Here is an 11767-nt window from a genome sequence, read left to right as displayed (position 1 = left end):
TGTTCCCTTCATTATCCACATTAATAAATATTTCTTTTTTATAAACTTTTCTCTTTATAAAGATTTTTTATCAAACATTTTTACCCTCAGCCTGAGCTGGAGTTGATATATCAGTCATACACACACCAGCTAGACACCGGAGGAAGGTAAAGGTTAAAAAAAAGGCACCAGGTTTCCATGACAACACATTTTATTTACACATTTTCATGTACAGACAGTTTTTATGTCTTTCAACATGTGTGAGTCTGTTCACACGCACACACACATACACACACACTCGCAGTGTCACACGGGGCCTCCCCAGCTTCAGTCAACAGGCCCCTGGAAGATGAGTTTGATGTGGCCCTGCTCACCTGTCAGCCAGGTGCCGCAGAAGGGGCAAGCAGCGTGGAAGGCGTGGGTGCCGTGGGGTAACGGGATCTGGCTCCACCCCCCCACAGTCTTCTCTGAGCAAACATGGCCACACGGGCAAAAAGCATGGGTGGGGGGCCCCGCATCCAGGTACAGCCCCCCCTCGCAGCCCAGCCAGAGCGGCACATAGGGGCCGACACGGCGGCACATGGGACACTCCCTCTCTCCAGTGCTTGGGGGGGCGGTGCCCCCGGGGCCGGCAGGGCCTTTTTCCTTCCTGTAGCCCCAGTTGTGATATCCGTGTACATGACCGCAGTTCATGTACACCCACGGCTGCTTCTTATCCACAATCTCTCGCTGAGCCAGGCTTGGGAACGCCAGCGTGTTGAAGCCCACTGGGCACTGTGGCCTCGCTGCGTTCAATTCCTGTCGCAAAGACTCTAACTGCTTCAGGGTGGGGGTGTGGCGCAGGCCAGCAGGGGTCCGCCACAGCAGCGTGGCCCCACAGAGGTCAATAAGAGAGCCGTCCTGGAGGGTGTTTGACTCGTTCTCCACCTGTGGGGAAAACAAAGGTGTTTACCACCAGCTGCTCTTTACCTGTCACCCACACGACCAGCAGGTGGCACTGTTCCAGACTTATCTAAACATCATTATCTTCACCATCATCATCCCATCAGCCCCCACTCCTCACCAGTTTTCCTCTCTGCTGGGCGGAGCGAGTCTCCCTCAGAGCGAACACGTTTCCACACACAGAGATTTCCCTCCACACGCCAGGCGCAGGTTCACACACGAACTCTCCTGCTGGGTGCATCACCAGCACGCCGTTTGTGGTCAGACCGTCCATCAGCCCATCCGACGTCCGCCATTTAGCTGCGCGTTCCTATGGAAACCAGAAATATGAAACAAGCACATGCACACACACACAGAAACACAGAGGTGGTGATTTGGGGTTTCTGCATTCTTAAAAGCATCTTGGTAAAAAAATTACTTATTATTTGAGAAATTGTTGTATTTAACACAAAGTTCATGATGAATGGTAAAGTAAGTAAAACAAGTAAAACAACCAGCAAACAGTCATATGACAGACCTATAATGTTCCATGTCAAATTAGCATCCGGTTGTCATGGTTACCCCTCCACTCACCCCCAGGAAGATGTTCTTGGAAGAGTCGAAGCCCGCGGCGTAGATCCGAGCCGTGTAGGGGGCGCTGCGATCACACATGATGCGACAGGCGTAGCGAGAGATGGTGCTCTGAGCCGACTGACCTACACCCCCTCCCTCACCTGCTGCCCCCCCTCCCTGACCACTGCTACCAGCTGTATCCGTGACAACAAAGTCAATCATACTCTCTGTCGAGCGCCCAATCTGGGGGGGAAGGATTCATTGTTAAAAGTTTATCCAAACTTTTACTTATTCAAATAAAAACAGACAGAAATTACACTAGTATTAAACAAATCTGTGTGTGTGTGTGTGTGTGTGTGTACTGACCTGGAACATGTCTGTGTTGGTGTCATGTGTGTACTCCACGATGACAGAGTGACTCCGTGACAGAGTGTATGAGATGCTGTGCTGGCTTTTGTTGCTAAGTGCCTGCAAATAGGAAAACATGATTACATGATCCAGGTCACATGATTAAATGATTACATGATGCAGGTCACATGACACAGTGACTCACCTTTGACACCAGGGGGGTGGACACGTTATGAATAACATCGGGTCTGACTCCATTTGCTTTAGGTCTTTTGTAGAGAGCCAGACGACTTCTTCTGCGACCTTTGTCTCCATTAACCAGAGAGCCATTGTGTCTGAAAAACAATAAATGAACTTCATTCAGATGAAACTGCAGACTGTTATACCATCACAAGCAGAACTTGGGACACCTGTTGAAATGTAGAGGTGTTTTTTTGGTAACTAGCCTCACCCTAAAACGATGAGCTCCCCATACTTGATGGGCTCCTTGTCGTCGAGGAAAACTCCGTCGTGGGGCTGAGAGCTGGAGCCCAGAGGAGGGGAGGGCTGGCTCTTGTTGCAGGACGGCCTCAGCTCCAGAGATGGGGGGGGACACAGCGCCTCTGAGCTGCCCTCCAAAACCATGCCCACCGGCCTCAGCTGGGGCTCACTACTGTTGGAGAGGAAGAGATCCCTGTGACCTACAAATAACATCTGAACAGTAGGTAAACAAAAAACTAAACCTGAACAGTCAATTTCTAGGCACTGCCCAAGTAGCTGCCTGTTGCAGCAGCTCTCTCTTCTTTGTCCGTTTCTTGTAATTTTTTTGTCTCTTTCACGTCATCTTTGTATTTGGAGTGGATCATTACTTTGTATGGCTCATTGTTGGTCATGGACACCAAACTTTTTGTGGCTTCAGTGATATTTTTACTACTTTTCTCCTGTGTTTGTCTGGAGATCCTACATGTAACCATGGCTGCAATGTTTACATGCCAAATTAGCTGTTAGCAGCCTGTAGCATGTCAATGCTAACTAGTGTAGGGCTTGATGATTTCCCTCGAGGTGAGGAGGAGGAGGTGAGGACGACGTGCTGGTTCTCAGGTGTGAGCTGGGAGGTGACGACGTGGACCTGTCCTTCCATCCATCATTATTGGGAACATGGGATCTATCTCCGGTGGGATGGACGAGCTAGCTGTGCTAGCCAGTGGCAGAGGAGCTGCCGGAGGGCAGAGTGGCATCGTGCTATTCACAGACATGGCTGACGGAGCTGACACCGGACGCCGGCGCCACATTGGAGGAGCTTCGCCTGCTGTGAGCAGACAGGATCCAGGAGACAGAGACTGAACAGACTGCTGGGGAGGCTCAGTCGTGGACCCTGTGGAGGTGGAGACTGGCTGGGCTGGAGAGTGGTGGACGGGATGTCTTCATCTATTTTCTTGTGGACCTTTTTGCACTTTCTATACACTTTCTTACTTTTGTTTTGCTTGATTGATTAATGCTGTGACTCCTGAATTTCCCCTCAGAGATAAAGTATTTTCTATTCTATTCTATTCTATTCTATTCTATTCTATTCTATTCTATTCTATTCTATTCTATTCTATTCAATAACCAAATAACCCAATCCTAACAGTCAGTAACCAGATAACTATACATACACTTATACAGTTACTAATATACATGAATGTGTACTATATCAAAATGTAAATGTTTAATCATGAAGTAATGATTTAACACACTTAAAAAGGCTATGTGGAGGATCTTTTTTTAGTTGGACTGCAGTGCCACCTTTTGGCCTGAAGTCTCACATACACTGTTGTGAAGAAGTGACCCTTAACAGGGCATGTGTTTGTTTTGGAATTGAATGGGATCTGCTCTTTTAAACACTACTTTTTTTTGTTCAAGACAACTTTTTGCTGCATAAAACGCGATGAAGCAAGGTATTTATCAGTACAGTGACATAGCGCTGTTGTTTGAAACGTGACATCAAGTAAACATTGTGAGTTTGTACCGTACGTCAGCTACAAGTAGCGCTTCTAGCAGCCCAGTGCTACGACATACCCACAGGCTAATGTGACAACAAGTAAAGTATCAATTCACCTCACTCTTCATTTTATTGATAGACTCTCAAGCTTGAACAGACCACTGCAGAATAACTGCTGACTGTGGGTTGGAATCAACATTAGCACAAACAGTTTAGCCCCTGTGTTAGCCTTTAGCTCGGCTGTATCTCTCTCCTGTTTAGCTCACTTCTGTCCTTTTTCTGTCTGACAGTTAGGCTCCAGTGTCCACCATAACTACAAAATTAATCACAGAAATCATTTTCAGCAGAGAAAAGCACAGATTGGTGCTGATAATCTTATTTTAAAGCATGGCTAACGATCAGGCAGATATCTAGAAGGGGGACTTTTTTAAGATCACTTTAAAAGTCCTCAAAGTCATTTTAAAGATTATTTGAACAAATGCTAGGTGACAAGAGCCCTGGATCTCGACTTGCCCCCAATCACTGGGCTAGGAGGATTAAATTTGGATTAAAATCTTTTTGAGTATGGACAGCCAAGAGGTTTAGGTGTGCAACAGGTACACAGAGTATGTGTGCATGTTAACCCACACCCTCTACCCACCCTACACAATGCTCCCCTTAACATACACACACACACACACACACACACACACACACACACACACACACACACACACACACACACACACACGCACACACACACACAGTGAGTCAGTCTCACAGGTTGTTAAAGTCTATTATTAATCAGAGGTGGGCTGGACCTCCTACACTGTAAAAAATGACAAAACCTGTAAGCTTTGTTCTGCTGTGAGAGGGTTAGATAATCTCTCTGATCACAACTACACAAATACACATCTACAAACTACACTACTGAAAATCTGCAAGACTAAACTACCAAACAGCAACATTACTACACTACTACACAAGTAAACTACTACAAAAATACACAAAGACACTACTCCACAGAGATGCTAATACACTACTAAACAACACCACAAATAAAAACAACCACCTGGATTTTAACCTCTGACCTCAGGTGAGGGTTGGTAGAACTTCAGTCATAAAAGTAAACTGTTGCAGAACCTCTGTTCTGATTTTATTTAGGATCAGAGATCATTCTCCAGACAACTCCAACTGCAAACCAATCAGAATGTACGAAATGAACTCTGTCCAAACAGTGCCCTATCCAGGTGTATCCAGGGTGTATAGAACGACGCTCTGACCAATCAGAGTGAAGATAGAGCCCTGACCAATCACAGTTTGGATGTCAGTGTCTTGTGAATAGCCACGTATATATGGACCCAAATATTTTGCTTGCATTCGGTGTATTTGCTCAAACTGAAAGAATTTAACCTTTGTATACACCTCATTCTGAAAGAAAAGAGCCAATCAGAATGGACATTTAATCGGTTTCACAGGGGTGGAAAATTCCTTTCCCCAAATCAATTGAGGTTTCAAGTATCCACTCAAACGGAAAGTTGTCAGGGTACGTTCTTTCAGCGCATGCTCAGATATGACGCAAGACGCAACTACAGACGTTCCTCAATTTTAAAAATGGCGGCGAGCCATCAGCACTGGACTGCTGCTGAAAGTTTGTTTTTGATCCAAACTGTCCTCTAGCTTTAATAAATCTTGTGATGTTTACGTTTTTCTGCGCATGCCCCATTGAGTATTCTGTTTCATTATAGCGGTGCATGTAGACCAGAGATTGGAATATTCCTTTCCATGTATACTACTGTTTTCTGAAAAGTCATTCGGAAAGACGAAAAACTCTTCATGTAACCGTGGCTACTGTTTGAAGGACCAGAAGAAATGAGCACACATTAACACACACAAACACATGCACGCAGTAGACTGACCAAGGTCATAGCTTGATCATACAGTGACAGTGGGGGATCTACTCCTTTCTTAGCACACATATAGGAATGAGAACTGGACTCCTGGCTGAGAACGTCTCACTCCGTTCCAATAGGTGCCGCTGTGTCATTTAATGATAAGTATATCTGCATATTGAACTAGTACACTGAGGGAGCTTCATTCTGATGATTACATTGGCTGCGTGTTTAGTCCAACAAGATGACTGACTGACAGAAAGCCAGAGTCAACTGAGGACTGAGGAGTTCCTGCTCTTCCTTCTCCATTGATAAGTCTCTCTTCATTAATGTTGGGCTGTAAAACCTCAAACCTGTTGACCCCTGGTCTGGCTCTGCTCATTATAGCCGCGTTTCCACCAAGCAGTCCGGGTCGGTTCGTCTCGGTGCGGTGCGCTTTTAGCGGCGTTTCCACTGACTCATCCCGGGACGGATCCCTAAAAACCGAGACGAGCTGTCCCACTTTTTTGGGACCCTTTCGTATGGGTGCCAGACTGAACCGATCCGCTCTCGGGAGGTGGAGCAACACACTGCAGACGGTTGATTGGTCAAAAGAATCGTCACTTACCCCGACAGCGGCTGCATTTCTCCTGGCGGCTCACAGACTTCTCTGAAACGAAGCTTGATTGCACTTTGTAACAGAGAGTTACATGAAAATCACAGAGAGGACAAAATGCTGCATGTCTTCCATCCGTGCTCTTTGTTTACTGTTTCGCGTTTTCTTCTTTGTTGGATTTAATCGCGGGGTAAGCTGCTACGGCGTCGCGCTATTGTTTACCAGCTGTGGCTTCCGGCATCCGGCTTACACGCCGCCCACCACGAGAGGGCACAGTTTGCTGTGGAAACGCAAACGGGATGAGGCTTAACTGTCCCAAACCGTCCCAAACCATACTGAACCGACCCATACTGCTTGGTGGAAACGCAGCTTATGTCTGTTTATCATTGTAGTCAAGATAAATACGAACTGATTTTGCCATAAATTGTTTTATTTGAAAATCACAAAGTGGTTTCAGGTAGTTTCTGGTCACGTCTTGTCCCACTCAATCTTTCCTATGCTGAACTTATGTGTCACAGCTCTGTGTCCGGCAAAAATAGGATGGCTGCGACATGGCTGCAACAGAATGGATCCAGTGTAAGTCGACAAATTGACTTCAATAGAATCTTTCTGATCCGTTGCCTGATGAAGTGGAGATGGACTGCGGGTGCATCTGGTGTATTTCAGCCCTAACACCTAGGCGTATGGAGACCTGCTGAGTCCCGTGAAATCCAACCATAGTTTGATAACAGTAATATGTTTGTCTTTGTGTGCCAGTTGAGCTATCTTTGGTCTGATGTTCAAACAAGCTGTTTAAACTATTTCAAAAGTACATTCTCGGTCTGACTAACTCGTAGTCCGGGTTCTGAAGCTGCATGTAAACATACTGACACACACACATATACAAACACACACGCACATTTCCTGCTGATATTTTTGTGTAGGAAGAGACGGTAGAGTGTGTATGTGTGTTTGTGTGTGTGTAGTGGAGAAAAAACACAGAGGGGATGGTGATTGTTATGATGACACACTGTTACATAACATCAGTGTGTGTGTGAGCTAACCTGTCCACCTTCTGTGTAAATAAATGATCTCTTCTCTGATTGGAGGGAGTGTTACGAAATATAACACATTACCTGCTGAACAGAAAGAGTGCAATAAGCCCCTGATCACTCACAATTATTAGTGTATCGACCCTGAGGAGGAAACAGCATGGTCACTTCAAACTAACAGCTGTAAGGGTGTAAGCATCTTTACACTTTGGCTATGAATGGTGCTATTAAAAAAGTCTGCTAGCATGGTTGTAGACTGATCCCATCACTGATCACTGACCAGATCAGTCACACTGATCATTAAAAAGATCACTAAACGGATTTATTCCTAGATAACTAGCACTAATCACAGAGCAAATCACTGGCATGATCACTATCACTGACCAGATCAAAAACACTGATCACTGAATAGATCGATCACTGATCATTGAGTGAATCACTTTCTGACCAGATTCCAGTGAGAAATCACTATCCATTTATCTAAACCTTTTAACAAACCAACGGTTCCTTATTCCTGATTTCTCTCTTTTTTTATTTCTGCTCTGTCATCGTTATTAGTTCTTTTCTTTTTCTGTTTTTTATTCCTGCTCTGTCTCTCTCATTACTCCTGCTCTTTCTCTATTATTAGTCATTTTCTATTTCTGGTGTAAGTCCTGCCCTGGCTCTGTTATTATTCCTGCTCTTACTCTGTTATTATTCCTGTCTTGGCTCTGTTATTATTCCTGTTCTGTCTCAGTTATTATTCCAGGTCTGTCTCAGTTACTATTCCTGTTTTGTATCTGTTTTTATTCCTGTTCTGTCTTTGTTACTGTACTTGATCTGTCTCAGTTATTATCCCTGGTCTGTCTCAGTTACTATTCCTGTTCTGTATCTGTTATTATTCCTGTTATGTACCTGTTATTATTCCTGTTCTGTCTTTGTTATTATTCCTGGTCTGTCTCAGTTATTATTCCTGTTCTGTATCTGTTTTTATTCCTGTTCTGTCTTTGTTACTGTACTTGATCTGTCTCAGTTATTATCCCTGGTCTGTCTCAGTTACTATTCCTGTTCTGTATCTGTTATTATTCCTGTTCTGTATCTGTTATTGATTCTGTTCTGTCTTTGTTATTATTCCTGGTCTGTCTCAGTTATTATTCCTGTTATGTATCTGTTATTATTCCCGACCTGTTATGTATCTGTTATTATTCCCGACCTGTTATGTATCTGTTATTATCCCTGGTCTGTCTTTGTTATTATTCCTGTTCTGTCTTTGTTATTATTCCTGGTCTGTCTCAGTTATTATTCCTGCTCTGGCTCTGTTATTTTTCCTCTACTGTCCCTGTAATAATTCCTGTTATGTCTATGTTATAGCTGTCTTTGTTTTTATTCCTGTTTTGTCCCTATTATTATCCATTTTATTCCTATTCCACCTCTGTTGTTAATCATGTTCTTTATATCTGTCTTGTCCCTGCTTTCATTTTTTTTCTTTTTCTTTTTTATTTTAGTTCTTTCTCTGTTTGATTGGATGTTCTGTCTCTGTTAAAGCTCCTGTTTTGTCTCTGTTATAAGCCTGTTCTGTCGCTGTTATGATTCCTGTTATAACAGCTCTGTCTCTGCTTTTTCTCCCGTTTTCCCTATAATTACTTTGTTTTTTTGAGTCAGCTTTACTACTTACTATTCTGTCCCTATGTACATGTTTGTTTTGTTCTTGTTTTCATTCTTGCTGTGAATCTATTTTTATTCTTGTTCTGATTTTGGAATGGCTCCTGTTTTGCTTCATTTTTAATTCCTGTTTTGTCACTGTTTATATTCGCATTCTTTCCCTATTTTTATTCCTGTTTTGTCACCGTTATAACTCCTGTTAACAAATTTCTCTCTACCTGTCATTATTCCTCACTCTGTTCACTTCCTGTTCTGCACCTGCATATGTTTCTGTTCTGTCCCTATTTATATTTCTGTTCTGTCCTTGTTAATAATGCTGTTAATATTACTGTTCTCTCCCTGTAATTATTCCTGTTCCTTCTCTGTCCAATTCCTATTCTTTACCTATTAATATTCAGTATTTTGTCTCTGTAAGTTCTCTTGTTCTGTCACTATTGTATTCCTGTTTTGAATTTTTATTCCTGTTCTGTCTTTGTTTTTACTCTTTTTTTGCCCCTGTCACTTTTCCTGTTCTGTTCCTGTTTTTGTGTTCTATCTCTCGTATTCCTTTTCTCTTCTTGTTGTTACTCATCTTCTCTATCTTATTATATTCTTCCTTAGTGTCTTTTATATTCCTCTCCTGTCTCTGTTATTACACCTGTTTTTTCTCTGTAATTATTCCAGGTTTTATTCCTTGTCTTTCTGTCGTTTCTCCTTTCTGTCCTCTGTTATTCAGTTCTGTTTATATTTCTTTTCTGTTTGTTATAACCTTTTTTTTATTACTGTTTATAATTTTTTTGTATCCTTTCAATTCCTGTTTTTTTCCTGTTATTATTCCTTTTTGTGTCTGTTTTTATTGATTTTCTTTTTGTGTTACAACTTCTGTTCTGTCCCTGTTTATATTAACCTATTTTTTCTCAGTTTTTATTTATGTTTGGTCTGTAATTATTCCTATTCAATCTGGTTTTATTCATTCTCTGTTGTTATTATTATTCTTTTTTGTCTCTTTTTTTAAATCAGTGTTTTCTCAGTTACTATATATGATCTGTCTCTGTTAGTATTCATGTTCTTTCTGTGCTAATACGCCTGTTACATGCCTGTTAAATCCATGGTCTGTCTGTGTTCTCATGTTTTGTCCCTGTTATTATTCCCATTCTGTTTGTATTCCTTTTCTTACTCTGTCATTACTCCTTTTCCATTACTGTTTATACCCCTGCTCTATATCTGTTTATATTTCTCTTCTGTCTGTTATTACACCTGTTTTAGTCCCTGATGATATTCATGTTTTGTCCCTGTTCTTATTCTTGTTCTTTCTCTGTTATTTCTCTTCTGTCTGTTATTGTTCTTCTTTTTCCATGTTATTATTCCTGTTTAATCCCTATTATTTTCCTGTCCTGTCTCTGTTATTATTCCTGCTCTGTCTCCTTTTTTACATCTGTTTCCCCTGTTATTATTCCTGTTTGGTCCCTGGTATTCTTTCTACTCTGTTTCTGTTGATATCCCTGCTCTGTCTGTGTTTTTACTCCTGTTTTGTCCCTGTTATTATTCCTGTTCTGTCTCTGCTATTACTCCTGCTTAGCCTCTGTTATTGTTCATCTTTTTGGAGGGTTGCAGTGGATTGCGTTGTCTCAGGGCCATGCGGGAGGATGGAGGTGTTGTGTATCTATCTTCAACCCAAGCTGATGTTGATGAAGATAATGATGAAAAGAAACGTGAAGGTGATCACCACCATCATCATCATCATCCTCATCATCATCATCATCCTGCTGCTGCTATTGCTGCTGGTTGTAACGTGGGATGACATAAACAGGATCCATGTTTAGCTGTCTCATACACTGAATGCTGATCCCTAGCTTTGTTCCAGCATCGGTTTTTAGCGACAGTATCTTCCTGGTGTGTTTTTCAAAGTGCAGTGCGCAGGCTGGTTTTTACACAGGGGAATCCTACGCACACGAACACACACACACACACACACGAACACACACACACACACACACACACACACACACACACACACACACACACACACACACACACACACACACACACACACACACATGCAGCAGTGATGAAGAGGTAAATAACGGAAGCTCGCAGCTTCCTGAAACAACACAATCTGCTGAAATAGAAACATAGTGAATCCCAGTTTGCTCGTGTCTAAAACCAATAAATGACCTCATCAGGATGATCAGCTGATCCGAGGTGATCAATCTCCACAATAAAGGTGACTCCAACCTCCATCAATATGAGACTGCAGGCCAGCTGCTCTCACACACACCTGCCCACACACACACACACACACACACACACACACACACACACACACACACACACACACACACACACACACACACAGTATTTACCCGCTGATGTTCGCTAAAAGAGGTCCGGACCCGTGCTGGTCTGAGTGTGATCCGGCTCTGGGTGTGTTAGTCCGTCTGTCCGCGCGCGGCCTGGTCTGCCTGAAGACGGAGAACAGCAGAGATGAAGAACTGGGAGGATGAGGAAGAGGAGGAGGAGGGGCGCAGAGCATCAGCAGCACGAGCCTCTCCTCCGCTCACGTTACACTAGAGACCGAGACACGTTCACTGCTGCTCGGAAAATACGGCACCGTGACACGCCCCTACACTCAACCACAGCTCTCTTTTCTCTCCCTCTGCCTTCTTTCTGTTTCTCTCATTCTCTGTTTCTCTGTTTTCAACTTCTGTAATGTGTGTCAGTATGTATGCATGTATGTATGAATATATGTGTGTGATTCTAGAAAGTGTGTGTGTGTGTGTGTGTGTGTGTGTGTGTGTGTGTGTGTGTGTGTGTGTGTGTGTGTGTGTGTGTGTGTGTGTGTGTGTGTGTGTGTGTGTGTGTGTGTAAA

At 43.1% G+C, this 11767-nt stretch overlaps 1 protein-coding gene across 1 annotated transcript; it reads right to left on the bottom strand.

Annotated features, from left to right (window-relative positions):
• Positions 1–172: 172 nt before the first annotated feature.
• Positions 173–11482, bottom strand: peli3 (pellino E3 ubiquitin protein ligase family member 3). The gene is made up of 7 exons (XM_074662258.1): positions 11262–11482; positions 2273–2473; positions 2027–2156; positions 1840–1941; positions 1495–1716; positions 1043–1231; positions 173–906 (listed from the first exon to the last, which is right to left on the bottom strand). Exons 1-7 carry the CDS (start codon positions 11429–11431, stop codon positions 307–309), a joined length of 1614 nt encoding a protein of 537 aa, XP_074518359.1. The 5' UTR covers positions 11432–11482; the 3' UTR covers positions 173–306.
• Between the last annotated feature and the right edge of the window lie 285 nt (positions 11483–11767).

This window comes from Halichoeres trimaculatus, unplaced genomic scaffold (genome assembly GCF_033239565.1).
Source record: "Halichoeres trimaculatus isolate MK-OKI-2021-1 unplaced genomic scaffold, fHalTri1.1 fHalTri1_scaffold_22, whole genome shotgun sequence".
Classification (NCBI taxonomy): domain Eukaryota; kingdom Metazoa; phylum Chordata; class Actinopteri; order Labriformes; family Labridae; genus Halichoeres; species Halichoeres trimaculatus.
The sequence above is the reverse complement of the archived record's forward strand: the minus strand, read 5'-3'. Positions and strand labels throughout refer to the sequence as shown.

Excerpts from the sequence above, each read along its gene's own strand:
- peli3 (XM_074662258.1), bottom strand. The coding sequence starts at position 11,431 with ATGCTCTGCGCCCCTCCTCCTCCTCTTCCTCATCCTCCCAGTTCTTCA. Across the intron at positions 2,157-2,272 it reads GGGGAGCTCATCGTTTTAGG|ACACAATGGCTCTCTGGTTA; the intron begins GTGAGGCTAGTT and ends ATTGTTTTTCAG. Across the intron at positions 1,717-1,839 it reads CCAACACAGACATGTTCCAG|ATTGGGCGCTCGACAGAGAG; the intron begins GTCAGTACACAC and ends CTTCCCCCCCAG.